This window comes from Ochotona curzoniae, unplaced genomic scaffold (assembly GCF_017591425.1).
Source record: "Ochotona curzoniae isolate NIBS_2020 unplaced genomic scaffold, NIBS_Ocur_1.0 scaffold_4701, whole genome shotgun sequence".
NCBI classification, from domain to species: Eukaryota; Metazoa; Chordata; class Mammalia; order Lagomorpha; family Ochotonidae; genus Ochotona; species Ochotona curzoniae.
Window position 1 is genome coordinate 47,097,940 of NW_024467122.1, and position 13,953 is coordinate 47,111,892.

At 43.8% G+C, this 13,953-nt stretch overlaps 1 protein-coding gene across 1 annotated transcript in view; it reads left to right on the forward strand.

Moving 5' to 3' along the window:
• The first annotated feature begins 1,489 nt into the window (after window positions 1-1,489).
• SPRED1 (sprouty related EVH1 domain containing 1) overlaps window positions 1,490-13,953 on the forward strand; it is a 77,732-nt gene continuing 65,268 nt past the window's right edge. Inside the window, exon 1 of the mRNA XM_040970120.1 lies at window positions 1,490-2,051. Coding sequence (XP_040826054.1) covers window positions 2,020-2,051 — 32 coding nt within the window. The 5' untranslated portion in view covers window positions 1,490-2,019. The remainder of the gene's footprint in view (window positions 2,052-13,953) is intronic.

Here is a 13,953-nt window from a genome sequence, read left to right on the forward strand (position 1 = left end):
CTTTCGCAATGAATGCGTATATTGTCCTGTAACACGCAATGCAAAGGTGACAGCTGCCAATGCAATAATCTTTCTGCCTCAGCTTGGAGCAGTTCGTGCAACAGAGGCATCGCCTGCGCTATAGTTATGCAACCTCACTCGCAGCGGGAGTTATTTCCTGTGCTTCTGGCTGCGCCAGATTCCTGTAACACGCCTACCCTGGGCTTCAATGGAAGTGGTTCTCCATTAACAACCATTCCAGCGTTGGGAGATGAATGCCCTGCACAGCATACCCCCTTGCGCAGTAGGAATCCAGGCATACGGTACTCACACACACACACACACACACACAGTGCACGCAGCTAGAGGACTGCAGCAGTGCAATCAGAGGGACAGCAGGAGGAGCTCTCCTTGCACGGTCCCTGCCGGTAACCCCCCTCACCCCCCACTAACTAAAGATGAACTCGTGCCAGCTCCATTCTTTGCTCTGCAAGCAAAGCACTCTCGCACAAACACAGCAAAGAATGGCCTCCAGAATCTCCTCCCAGAACACGCTGTGTTTCCAGCCTGGCCGCTCCAGCAACCGGGACAGCACCCGCCGAGGAACGGGGGAGCCTCGCGCTGCAACAATGCACCCTGGCCCGCAGCTCCCCGTGCAGCTCACACCCCCGCCCCCCTCCGCGGCGTGCCAAGAGTTTGGAGCGCGCGCACGCACACCGAGCGCGGAGCATGGCGTATCCCTCCGCCTCCCTCCTCCTCCTCTCCCCGCCCGAGCGGCTCGACAACGATTTGGGAAATGAAGGGAGGAGGGGACTACTTTCCTGAAACTTGCTATGCTGCACACGACTTGGAGTTGCCGTGATTCGCCCGCAGGCCGCAGCTTTCGGTCCGTCCTGGCAGCCGGGGTGCCCCTCTCGGCTGCCCCACCCTGCGGCCGCCCCGGCCCCCCGCGGGCAGCAGCCGGCGGTCGGGGAGAAGTCGCCAGGGACTACTTCGCCTCCCGCTCCCCGCGGGCGCCCCCGGCTCGGGCAGCAGCAGCGGCGGCGGAAGGAGCGGGCGGCGTGAGCGCTTCCGCCGCCCCCCTCGCGGCTCCCCTCCTGCGGGCGTGAGGTGCTGGCCCCGCGGAGCCGCCGCCGCCGCCGGTGGGCACGGGCCGGCGGGGCCCTGCGGCCGCTCTGCTCCCGCTCCTCCCCTCCCGCTGCTCCTCGGCAGCCTGCCCCGCACCCCCGCCCCCGTCGCCTCACGCGCCCCGCCACCCCTCCTCCCGCTCAGGAGGAGTCCCGGCTGGAGCGTGTCTGGAGGAATCCGCCGCCGCCGCCGCGGGGGCCCCTCGCCCGCTTGTGCTCGAGTGTGTGTGTGTGTGTGTGTGTGTGTGTGTGTGAGGAGCGACCCGGACGCCGCCGGGGTACGAGCAGCGAGCGGCCCGCGGCGAGGCGGGAGATGGTGGGGTGGGCTCTGGCAGGATCGCGTCGCCTCCGCCGCTGCCGCTGCTGCTGCTGCTGCTGCTGCCGCCCGGAGCCTGGGCTCGGTACCGCCCCGCCGGCCCCCACCGAGCGCAGCCCTGCTTCCTCCTCGCCGCATCCCTGAGGGAAGCGCCGCCTCTGCTCCCGGGTTCTGCTCCTTCCCGGCCAGACCCCGCGGCGCTCCACCCCGGTGGCCGCAGGAGCAGCTCTCCAGGCTGCCGTTGTTGCTGTCCCTCTCTCTCGCTCTCTCTCCCCCTGCCTTTTCCCCCCGTCTTCCCGCCCCCCCCCCACTCCCCCCACGCCTCGGATCCTTCGGCTGGGCGGCTGAGGCAAAGGGGAAGAGGCTGGGGTCGCCACGGCGAAGCTTGCTGCCGCCACCCCCCTGCGGGGGTGGCCGGGGTTCCCGGCTGGGGGGGCACCGTTCCAGGTGAGGCATCCACCATGGTGAGGCCCCTGAGCCGCTGCGCCCGCGCCCCCCCGGCCGCCGCTGCCTCCTGCCCCTCGGTGCTGCTGCTGCTGCTGCTCCCCCGCCTGCTGTTGCTCCTCCATCTCCAGATCGGATCACGTTGAGGGAAAGATGAGCGAGGAGACGGCGACTTCTGACAACGAGTAAGCGCCTCCTTGATCCTGATTGCTAACCCCCCTCCACTCCTTCCTCTGCACTCCCCCCAATCCCCAAAGCCCTCCGAGTCTTCGGGTGTCCCAAAGCCTGCGCCCCTCCAGGGTGGGGGGTCGGTGCGTCTGCTTCTGGAGATAACTGATTTCTTGAGCCATTTTATTTCATGGCAGCAGCCCTCCCCACGCCCTGTGTATAGTTGCTTGCTGCTGGGGAGGCGGGTGTTAGGTGTTGGGGTGTTCTGGCAGTAGTGCCTCCCTGAGATGCAGTTCAGGTGGACGGATCTGGAGAGTAGCGACAAACCCACCCGTATGCCTGCTAGATCTTTTGGCCTGTCCTCTTTCGTTTTAGCATCAGCTAGCATATCTCGGCTATCCAGCCTGCTTCCTTTCTAGCTGTTTCACTTGGAAACTAATGTGTGGGAGCACCTCCTGCAGCAAACTGCTCTTGAATCTTAATTCGATGAGTCAGTGACTCTTAAATGCCTATTAAGCCTTCACCCCACCCTACCCCCCTTTTTAAACTTACGACCTGTAAGAGTCCTGTAAAAAAAAAAATCTATAGATACAGATATCGGTAGGGTTAGGGAAACGTTTCTACAATTGAATAGGATTAAGGACTCTTGGCTTGTGGGAGATGTTGAGCTGTTGTGTTTACCTTTGGGCGTTTTGGACTTGTCTTCATCGAGAACGTCCAAGAAGTCGGAGTTTTAATATTCACCCCGAGCCTGTGTTAAAACACGCCGGTTCTCGCGGCTAGAACAGAATTTAACGTTGTCTAACATGGGGGTGACTCCATCAACTTCTAGAGCATTCTGGCTTAAGTTTTTACTTATTTGGGGCTGTCCTCATGTTTTCCAGACTGCCATTTAAACGTTGGGCTTTCACGTAGCACCTGCCTGGAGGAATAATGGTGTTGGGCACAGTTTTCTATTGAGGAGGGGCGTGATTCTGTGTTCACATCTGTTTTCTTTGTAATTCTGTTTAAGTTTTGTTTGTGTTTGGTGGGTTGGAAAGAGTTAACTGAGTCCGGACTAGTCCTTAGAATGCATTCCTCTAAATAAAGTGCATTCCGCAAGTCAGACCTTTTTGTGAAAACTTTAAAAGTCCAATGCTGAGGTCTGTTTAACATAAAATAGCTAGGAAAATGCCAAGCAGCGTCTCCCCCGCAGCCCCTGATCCACAGCGCACGCTTCTGCCGGGCGGGCGAGTGTACAAGGAGGTGCATTGCTGCAGTGTCAGTGCAGCCTGGAAGCAGAAGTGGCCGCCATGTTCTCTCTCTCTCTTTTTGTGAATCGCCCTCATTTGCATAGCACACTCTTCATTCATAAAAAAAATAATTAAACATCCATCACCTTGGACATCTTGAAAGAATTTCCCAACCAAAAATTCAAAGCTTGTTTGTTTTCATGTGGATGTTTGAGTTGAGGAAATCAGGAGAATTTGAAGTTTCAGATTAAAATTTAAAAACATACGCACACACAAACAACTACCCCTGTTCTCAGAATGTTGACACAGTTATGTGGGAAATATCAGTTCGGGGAGGTGCTGGGATCACGTGACCACCTCCATTCATAAAATACCTGGCTGTCCATTCACAGTGCTGTACACTGTCTCCCTGCCTTCCGCAGATCAGACCTACTTTTAGGGGAGATCAGGAAGTCTAAGATAATACTTGATTAAGAGAAAAACTGCTGGAAATACTGAACACAGTGACGGTAACTTTCATTAATAGTTTTCAAACTAGTAGCTTGCATCAAAAACTTGAAGTTTTATTTTACAAAGGAGAAAGGATTTATCAGTTTAATTCGAAGTATTTAATGTCTCCTGTGGCTTCAGCTAATAGGACAACAAGTGATGGCATGTGAATCAACACAGGTGTACAATAAGTTCTGAAATGCGTCCTTTTGTACTTGGCATGGGAAAATTCAGAGTCCAGGTTTTGTGTGTGACAATATCAGTGAATGCTGCTGCTGTTCTGTTAGGCTAAAAAGAGAATGCCACTGGTTTAATCTCCAAGATGCCGATGTTTAAAACACCAAGTGGTGATTTCTCACTGGGAGGGTTGGTGCTTTTCTGTTGTTGTTTTAAATTCTAGATATATTTAGTGTGGAATAACTTGAAAATTAATTCATCTAGACTTTTACAAAACCTTTTTACAGATTTAGCCTGTTAATAAAATGATTGCTTAGAAGTTTTGTAATACTATTAATTTTTGTAGGCTAAGAATAATGTTTCTAATATGATATTTTATATGAGACGTTAACTGTATAGCAAAAATATCTTGGAGATTACACTTAAAAAAAATGTCTTACATTAGACAGTGAAGTGCTCTTTTGGTGATCAGTCCTACCAGAACTGACATTGTATGCTTGTGCACTGGCCAGGCTACAAAGAGAGAATTTCTTTAGAATGAAGCTTTTAATCTGATCATTTATATTCCCTATCTTTAGTACATGGAATGATGTTTGGAGTGGAAATTTATTATTTTTAATGTATATTATGAAGGAAAAAAAGACATGACAGAAATCCAAAGCCCTGCAATAATTAGGAATTTTTTTGGACTTTATACATATTGATTTTAAATAAAAGATCATTTCTTTGAAAGTCAGAATTAGGAGAGAAAGTGATATCTTCATCTGCTGGCTTAGTCCGAAAGGTGGGAGCTGGGCAAGTCTGAAGCCACAAGGATTCAGAGGCCCGAGGACTTGGTCCTTCTTTTGTTGTTTTTCAGGCATATCAGCAGGAAGATTGGGAATGAAGCAGCCAGGACTAGAACCAGCACTCAATGGGGTGTTGTTGCCATACTTAACGCACTAAGCCACAGTGCTGGGTCTTCATGTGTATTTTTCTCTTATGTTTCTGTAAGCCACAGTTTGTAGGGATTTTATTGCAGTAGAGACTGTTAATGCTCTTCAGTTTTTCTTTTCCACTTGATTGCAGTGTTTAAAACAAATAAAAATCACCAGTTTTTTGGAAGCCAATAACCTTATCTGGAGTTACTGCGATTAAGTCCAGTTAGAGCTGTACTAAAGCACATTATTTGAAATTAGAGAAATAGATAACACCTAGAGGTTGGTTGTGAGTATATCTTTAATCAAGAATTAGCAGAGGATCTAATATGTGGAAGGCTTTTAAATCACCAAACCAAGAAAGAATGAAAGGAAAAGGATGAAATATTTGTTATGTTGTTTCAAATTTGCATTTATGAGTCTTTTCAAAAGATAGTAGATAAATGTATTTTATTGCAGAATAATTGTGTCATAAATAGGAACTAGCCACACATGTTTTTCTTGTATTAATAGAGTTTTAAACCTTTAGAGACATACTACTATATGTAAGGGTGTTTATCCTATGAAGTTAAATAAATGTGACTCTTGATATCCTTTTGCTAATATGGATAAAACACTCAGAGAAGTGAAATGGCTGAAATGTTCAGCATTTTACCTATTATGCTGACATTAACCTGAAGCACTTACCATGTCATTAGGAGGCTTTATAATAGCAAAATGAAATTATGATACTTTTTAGAGCTAGGTTGGAATTAGTAGATTTATGATAAGCTTGGTGTGGTATGATCTGGGTCTGGACAGTTTTTTTTTTTTTTGTGATTGTGTCAGGAGTGTATCCAGGGGTGAAGTATTCTGAAGGTGTGTATAAATATGTATTTACTCTCAGACGTCATGTGTATATGCGTTATACTAATTTATGGATGCCTGGAAAATGTTCTGGGAGTGAATGAAAGCATTGGAAAACTCTCTTAACTGTTTATATTGATGTAGTGAATACATAGCAGAGTATTTGCTTAGATTTCTCTGTAGATATGTCCTAGATTATATTTGCTTCATATTAATTTCTGTCTGCTTTCCCACTTGAATCTTTAGGACTTTACAAGAGGTTTTTAAAAATCTTTTTAAGCTTGTATATTTATTTGAAAGTCAGTTACAGAGAGAGGTTCACTTCTCAGATAGCCAGAGCTGGACGAGGCCAAAGCCAGGAGCGTCTGTAGAGTCTCCTGTGTGGTTCTGAGGATCTAAGTACTTAGGCCAGCTCCTGCTTTACCCTGGGTCTTAGTAGAGACCTGTATCCCAAAGTGAAGCATGTAAAAGTTGCAGGTGGCAGCCTAATTTGCCACACCACAGCACAAAAAAATTATTTGAAAGGCAGAGTAACAGGGAGGAAAAGAAAAGGAGATTTTCCCATTCAGTGGTTCATTCTCCAAATGGCTGCAATGTCCTGGGCTGAGCCAGGTGGAAGCCAGAAGTTCAGAATTCTGTCTGGGCCTCCAGTAAGGGTCGCCATTTATTTGTTGCTTTCCAGGTGCTTTAGCAGGGAGTTGGGTTGGAGGTATCAGCTAGAACTAGACCTGGGCTCTGATATGGGATGCCAGTGTTGCTGGTGGTGTCTTCACTACAGTGACAGCCCTGGCATTTTAATTTTTCTATCTATATGTATCTGTATCTATATATATTTGTGAACTTGCATGAGGAAAAGTATTATTTTTGCTGATCAGTCCCTAAAAGTTTGTCCCATAGTGGCATTGGAGGTAGTTGAGACAGTGAATGTAAAAAGATACCTCAAAAGCTTATGGAAAAGATGAAGAGAAGTTCAGAGGTAGGTGTTTGACCTAATAGTTAAGACACCATTTGGGATGCCTGTGTTGTAGTGCGTGGGTTCGAGTTTCTGTTCTGCTCACAGTTTCAGTTTCCTGTTCATGTGCACCCTGGGGAGTAGCCAGGAGAGATGGCTCAGGTGGCTGGGTTGCTGCCATTCTTGCTGGGCTCCCAAATTGAGATCCTGGGTTACTGCTTTGACCTGCCCTATCCTGGGCTGTTGTAGGCAGTACATTCTCTCCATCTCTCTGTCTTTAAAAAAGATAACAAAATTTAGATGACTATTTTGCTGCAAAAAAAATTGATATCCGTATCTTTATAAGGTTTTTCACAGCTCTTCAAGTTACCCTTTTTTTTTTAACTTTAAAAAATATTTTCGTTTTATTTGAAAATTAGAGTGTCTCTCGATCTAAATGTCTGCAGCAGCTAGGGCTGGCCAGGTGAATGCCAGGAACCTAAAGTTCCATTTGGGTCTCCCCTGCGGGTGAAAGGGACCAAAGTGCCTGTGCCATTGCCTGCTGTCTCAAGGTGCAGGTATCAGGAAGCAGAGATCAGATGGAGCCGGGACTTGATCCCAGGCACTCCCATCCTGGGTGCAGGCATTTCAAGTAGTATGTTAACTTGCTTCACTAAATGCGCTCCATAAACTTTTGGAAGTCCTTCATTTTAGTTTCCTATGGCTTCTATATAAGAGCTCCACTAACAGGGTAGCTTATATCAACAGAAATGAATTTATTGATATACCAACAGAAATGCCAATTCTGGAAGCTAGAACTCCAAAATGATGTTGAGTAGGCCCATCATGTTACCAATCAGACTGAGTTAGGAGTCTGCCTTAGTTCAGTGTTACCTTAGCTGCTGACATCTGCAACAGGCCTAGCTGCAAGTAAGGTCATATTATGAAGCATGGGAGGTTTGGACTTTGACATCTATTTTGGGGGGAGGGCCACAATCCATAAAACTGATTTGTAAATTACAGAGCTAATTGCTGTTCAGTTCTTACAGCTCTCTTGAAAATTTAGTGTTTGTTACTTTGAGATTATTATAGTAACATCTCTAGAGCTTGTATTGTTGATTGAGGCTCACTAGTATATAATGGGATAAATACTGAAAAATAAGCCAGTATAATTAATTTCTTTTGTAATTTTGTGTATTTTATATCGTGCCTTTCGTTTTGTTCTGGGAAGGGACCCTGTGCTTCACTGGATTTCCAGAAAGGTCCCATGGCACCTTTCTGCTGTAGACACAAAAAGGTTAAATTCAATATGGAGATATTAAATAGGAAGACTAAGAAACCTGAGGGTAACATGAACAACTGATGTTCCAAAGGAAGAAGATAGAGATAAATGGAGGACAGGAAATACTGGGAAATAGTGGCTTTGAATTTTAAGTAGCAAATCAAACTTAATTCAGTGAACTAAAAACAAAGCCTCACAGTCATGGGGTTTATCTTTAGATTTCAAGAATTAATCAACATGAGTAAATGAGCTTAGTTTATCATATTTGAAGAGTAATGGAGGAAAAACAATACGATCTTAAATGTCAAAATACGGTATTGTTGGTTACTTTCTGCCATTATAGGAATAAAAATTGATAAGTATAGATTTATGTTACTTCTCTGATCAAAAATGAGTTTTGAATTTAATCAATATAAGGTTTATGTTATCTTAAGAATTCTAAATAATTTTTTAGAATTTTTTAGAATTTATTTAGAATTCTAAATAATTTTTTTTCACTTTTGAAGCCTACATTCAATGTATCATTTTCTTCATTGTAATTATAAAATAGATTGGTGGAAGCTGCTTTGTGTATGAAGTTTTAAATTATCTTGAGGCATTTTCTACATTGATAGAAAAAAAGTTAGCGTTAGTATAACCAGGAGAATTGAAACCTGAATTTTCTTTAATTGGAAAGTCAGATACTCAAGAGAGGAGGAAAGACGGAAATCTTTTGTCCGCTGATTCATTCCTCAAGTGGCTGCAACAGCCAGAGCTGAGCCAAACATGAGCCAGGAGTTTCTTCCAGCTCTCACATGCAGGTGCAGGGTTCCAAGAAGTTGGGCCATCCTCGACTGCTTCCTGGCCACAAGCAGGGATCTGGATAGGAAGTTGAGCAGGCAAGACATAGACATGAACCAGTGCCCATATGGAGTCCTGGAGCATGTAAGGCAAGGACTTTAGCTACTAGGCTACTGCACCAGGTCCTGAAAACTGAATTTTAATTGGTTTAAAGATTTATCTCTGAATTGTCTCTGTATAGCAATAGTTACAGTTTAGCTAAAGATCAGTATGATTTGGAATGTAATTATTTTTCTAGGAGTGTTTAGTGAAGCTATGCATGGGATTAGAAACATCTGTCTGAACTTTTTTTTAAGGGTTTTTTTAAAGAGTTATTTATTTTTATGAAAAGGCAGATTAGATTTACACCCAGAAGAAGAGACAGAGAGAAAGCTCTCTCATGTTTTGTTTTACTCTCCACGTGGCCAGAGCTGAGCTGATTTGAAGTCAGGTGCCAGGAGTCTCTTCCTGATCTCCAGTGTGGATTCAGGGTCCCAAAGCTTTGGACCATCCTCTGATGCTTTCCCACGTTACAAGCAGGGAGCTGGTGGGAAGTGGAACAGCCAGGGTATGAACCATTGTCCATATGAGTTCTTGGCACATGTAAGGTCTCTAACCACTAGGCTACTGCACCTGGCCCTCATTTCAGTCTGAGTGCCTGCTTGACACTGAATTGTTTTCCTAGCTCTGGAGATAAAATAATGAATAAAACTTGATAACTACTTTGTCTATCCAGCAAGGGAACCATATCTTTCCAAAATATGATGAGTGGTCTGTTTATGAATTTCTTTGTGGCTCAGGGTCACAGTAAGTACACCTGGGAGCGGATGGCAGGGTGGAGGTTGTGTGTGAAGGAAGGCTTCAGCAAACAGGTCGCATTTTAGGAGTCCGTCATGGGTGAGGAGCTAGAAAGAGGAGAACTTTTCAACTTGAAGAGAGGAGGGGAGAACGTGAGCATGCAGAGAGAACAGGAAGAAGTTTGAAGACATGTAGGAGCTTTTTGGGTAATGCTTGTTGAGAGGAGTGTGAGGGAATAGAAAAGTGTCAGGGCACCAGAGAGTGTGTAGTTTAGACTGTGCTTCGCTGTGAGTCAAGAGGTGGTGGTTGTCCTGGAGACCAAGAAGGACAAGATGAATATGGCAGAAGCTCCTGATTTCTTTATAACTTGAGGCAGTTTTAACTGGGGAGTAGTAACAGTAGTTTTGAACAGAGCCCCCATTAATTTTTCATGTAAAATGCTTCAGCATTAAAAGAAAATTGGTTCTTGGAACAACCCTCTTTCCTGACCACAGTTCTTTCAGTGTCTAAGGTTGCTTAATGACAAACACCAGATTTAGTCTTCATCATGGTAGTCAGTGTGGAGCCATTAGTTTTCAGGGAGTGAGTAATGTGTTTCTGTGGAAAGCTGAATATTGGAGCTTATTTAAGCAGGGCAAAGAAATGAATTATAGCTCACTTTTCTGGATTTGAAAATTTGTGATTTGAATCAATACTTCTGAATTTTATCAAATGTAGGATATGTTCTTCCTCCCCTTCCAAGAGACCTAGAATTCTAAATGTGATAAGACAACAAAAATGTTGCAGGTTTAGCAGGAACTGTAGCTGATTTGAGAGCAATTCAGATGTCTCATAAGGAAGGTACAAGGAAAATATGAAGTGATTCAATGGTAGAAATTTTAGGATGCTGTGATGTGTCTTAAAATGAAGTGAAAGTAGAGGCAGAATAGATTTTTAATGAGAAGTGCCCCAGTTTTTATCTTTTAAAATCCAAGTGCTTACTAGGTGTTGACACCTGGTTGCTTCACAGATGTCCTAAAAGGTGTTCTCAACAAACAGTTCCCAAAGAGAAGGTTGAGAGCAGAGATGATGCCTTCATATGTAGTGGTAGTTGAAATTAATGCAGAATGCTTATGGAGAATATCACGTAACAGTGGAAAGATGACTTGTGGGAAACAGCAGTGTCTTTTAAGAGTAGCTGAAAAGACACCAAAAGCTGAGTCTTCCAGAGAGAAGGGCTTAGGGAAGAGAGTGTCTTAGAAGTCTCTCCTTCTTCGTCCCTTCTCTTCAAATAAATCTTAGAGGGGATGTACTGGCATTTCTGCTGTCTGCAACACTGGCATCTCATATCAGTTCTGATTTAAGACTTGGCTACACTGCTTCTGATCCAGCTCCCACCTAGTGTGCTTGGGAATGCAACACATGATGGCTGAAGTGCTTGGGCCATGAAACCCATGAGGGAGACCCGGATGGAGCTCTGGGCTTTTAGCTGGATCGGTCCCAGCCATTGTGGCCATTTGGGTAGTGAACAGGAGGTACTCAGCAGTATGCGATATTGTAGAAGGGTTTGAATCTCAGCAACTAGAATCTTACAGAAGGGTTTAATGGTTGTCATTAACCTTTGTGGAAGCAGAAATAGATTAGTTGGGGGGACAGGGGCTGAAATCAGACTTGCCCATAGGTAGAAGAAAAAATGAGTAATGAATTGGAGAAGACAATGATTAGATGCTGCTCATTCATGGAGAAGTCAGGAGTTGAGATTATTTGTTGGCCGAAGTGATGTCAGTAGGAGAGAGGATGAGAAGAAAAGGGTGTAAGGAAAAGTGGGTACTTGATGGAGGAAGGCCCGGGAAGGAGGAGACTTTCAAACTGCTTGTCACAGGCAGTATTGGATTTAATTCTTCAAAGGACCTGGTGAATTAAGTATTATCCATAGTTTACAGATAGAGATAGCTGGAACTTGCGAGATTCAGTAACTTGCCCACAAGCCACACAAGGGAGTAAGTGGCAAAGTTGGAATTCACATTTTATAGTGTTTATATGACGCAGTACCACATACACTTAATAGGCAGGCTAGATTGTGAAGGAAAAAACAAGCTTGAAGTGACAGGGGATGCACTGAATTGATAGTTTTGAGGGACTCTCACATTTTGATAAACTTAAAGAGCGAAGATTTGTAAGTGGGGGAAATTGAAGCAGATTCTGATTGGAGAATAGGAATTCTAGACTGATGGCATTTGAGTGAAGAATTAAGGAGGAACAGAGAAACCAGGTAAATTAAAGGAAATCAACAACAGAAATTTTCTAGTTGCTACTTTGGTGTTAGGAGTTTAAGTATAGTTGTACCCTAAACCATTTTATAATGTGAGTGTTTAATAAATAATTTCAGTTGAAAGTTTGATTGTAGCCACCTGCTTCTATGATTTAAAGAGGCAGAAGTAAGAATTTTAGAAGTTAATGAAAAGGGTGCTGTGGGAGGATAATAAAAAGGAAAGGCTTAGCTGGAAGAAGTGGAATGATAGAAATGAATATCTCCTATAATAAGAGTGCCATCAAAAATGAAAAGTCCCATCAAAAAATGAAGGATACTAAAACTTGTTAAATATAGGAAAAAACACATAAATTAATAATCCAGAATTTGGTTTTCATTGAAAACTCTCTGGTTTTATAAGATGCAAAGGTGTAGTCTGACATTATAGGATCTTAACCAAATATATTTGATAGATTGGGTAATCTTTAGTTACTTAAAAAATTTTTTTTAAGATTTTATTTATTTGAAACCAGAGAGACGGACTCCCCATTTGGTTTCACAGACCAGAGCTGATCCAGGTGGAAGCCAGGAGCTTCATTCACATCTCTCACTTGAGGAGCAGGGATCCAAATATTGGACCATTTCTGCTACTTTTCCCAGGTCATCAACAGGGAGTTGTTTTAGAAGTGTAGCAGCAGGAACATCAACTGGCACCCATAGGGGATGTCAGTGTCCCTGTTGTTACTTTAACGTGCTGTGTCACAGTGCCAGCCCTTAGGTACTTCATTCCTGATACTGTTACAGAGGTCTTTCATTGTATAGAGATAGCTTATTGAATTTTTGCAGTCAAGTTGTTCACAATTAACATGATCCTGGGGTTACTGTTGACTGTAGCAGTAAGACTTTGGCAAATTGCATAACCTTTGTCTTTAATTGTCCATCTGTGAAAGCAGTATATTATGTCCCTACTTTTGAAGGATGTTAAGATAAATGTATTTCCTTTCCCTGCCCAATAGTATTTTCTTGATTGGAGGCACAAGAATATTAAATAGAACTTTAGTTCACAGAACAGTGGAATTAACTATATTTATCAGTGTTTGTTTTCAGTAAGCCCAAAGGTATTACTTTTAGAATTGATTATTAGCATTTACAACCTTATTTTAGCTTGAATGTCATAAAAATTTTAAATTCCAACAGGTGGAACAAGTATAAATCTATATTGTGAATTTTTTTTTTAAAGTCCTGGGCAGAAACCAGATGAAGAGGTAGGGAAATAATGGCTTATGTTACACTGGCCAATAATTAAGAATCTAGCTGTTGAAAGTTTTTTTCCTTGATTTTTTTTAAAGATTTGTTTATTTTTATTTAAAAGATTATAAAGAGAGAAGGAAAATCTTTCATCCTTTGGTTCACTCCCTAGATGGCTGTAACAGCTGGAGCTGAGCCAATCCGAAACCAGGAGCTGCTTCCAGATCTCTAATGTGGGTGTAGGGTCCCAAGGTTGGGGCCATCCTCTGTTTGTTTTCCCAGACCTTAAGCAGAGAGCTGGATCAGAAGTTGGGCAGCTGGGACATAAACTAGTGCCCAATATGGGGTGCCGGCATTGACAGGCAGAGGATTAGCCAGTTGAATTGTCACACCAGCCCCTTTAGAATTCTTTGGTTGTGGATAAGTAGATGCCTCTGCCTTCATTTTACATGGAAAAAAAGTTATTTTTATAACAATTGAATGCAGAAATTTTCAAATATTGTATGGAAGGCAAAACTACATTCATTCGAAAGAAGGGAGATAAAAATGTTTTAGCTTTGGGAAATTAAATTATTCAAGATTTAAGCATTTACTGTTTTGCAGGTGCAACCCAATCCTGAGAGTGACCATTCAGATCTGCTAACTAGAAGTTCTTTTTTTTTCTAAAGATTTAATTATTCACTTGAAAGAAATCCATCTTCCCTCTGCTGGTTCACTTTCTAATGCTGCAATGATCAGGGATGGGCTAGGCTAAAGTCAGCAGATGGATTTCATCTGGGTCTCCCACCTGAGTGGCAGGAACCTCAGTTCTTGGGCCATTATCTGCTGCAGCCAAAAGCATTAGGAGGAAGCTGGATCTGAGGTGTGACAGCTCAGGTTGGAACCAAGTACTCCGATGTGGAATGAGGGCGTACCAGGCAGGCAGCAGACTCACATACTATCCTATAATA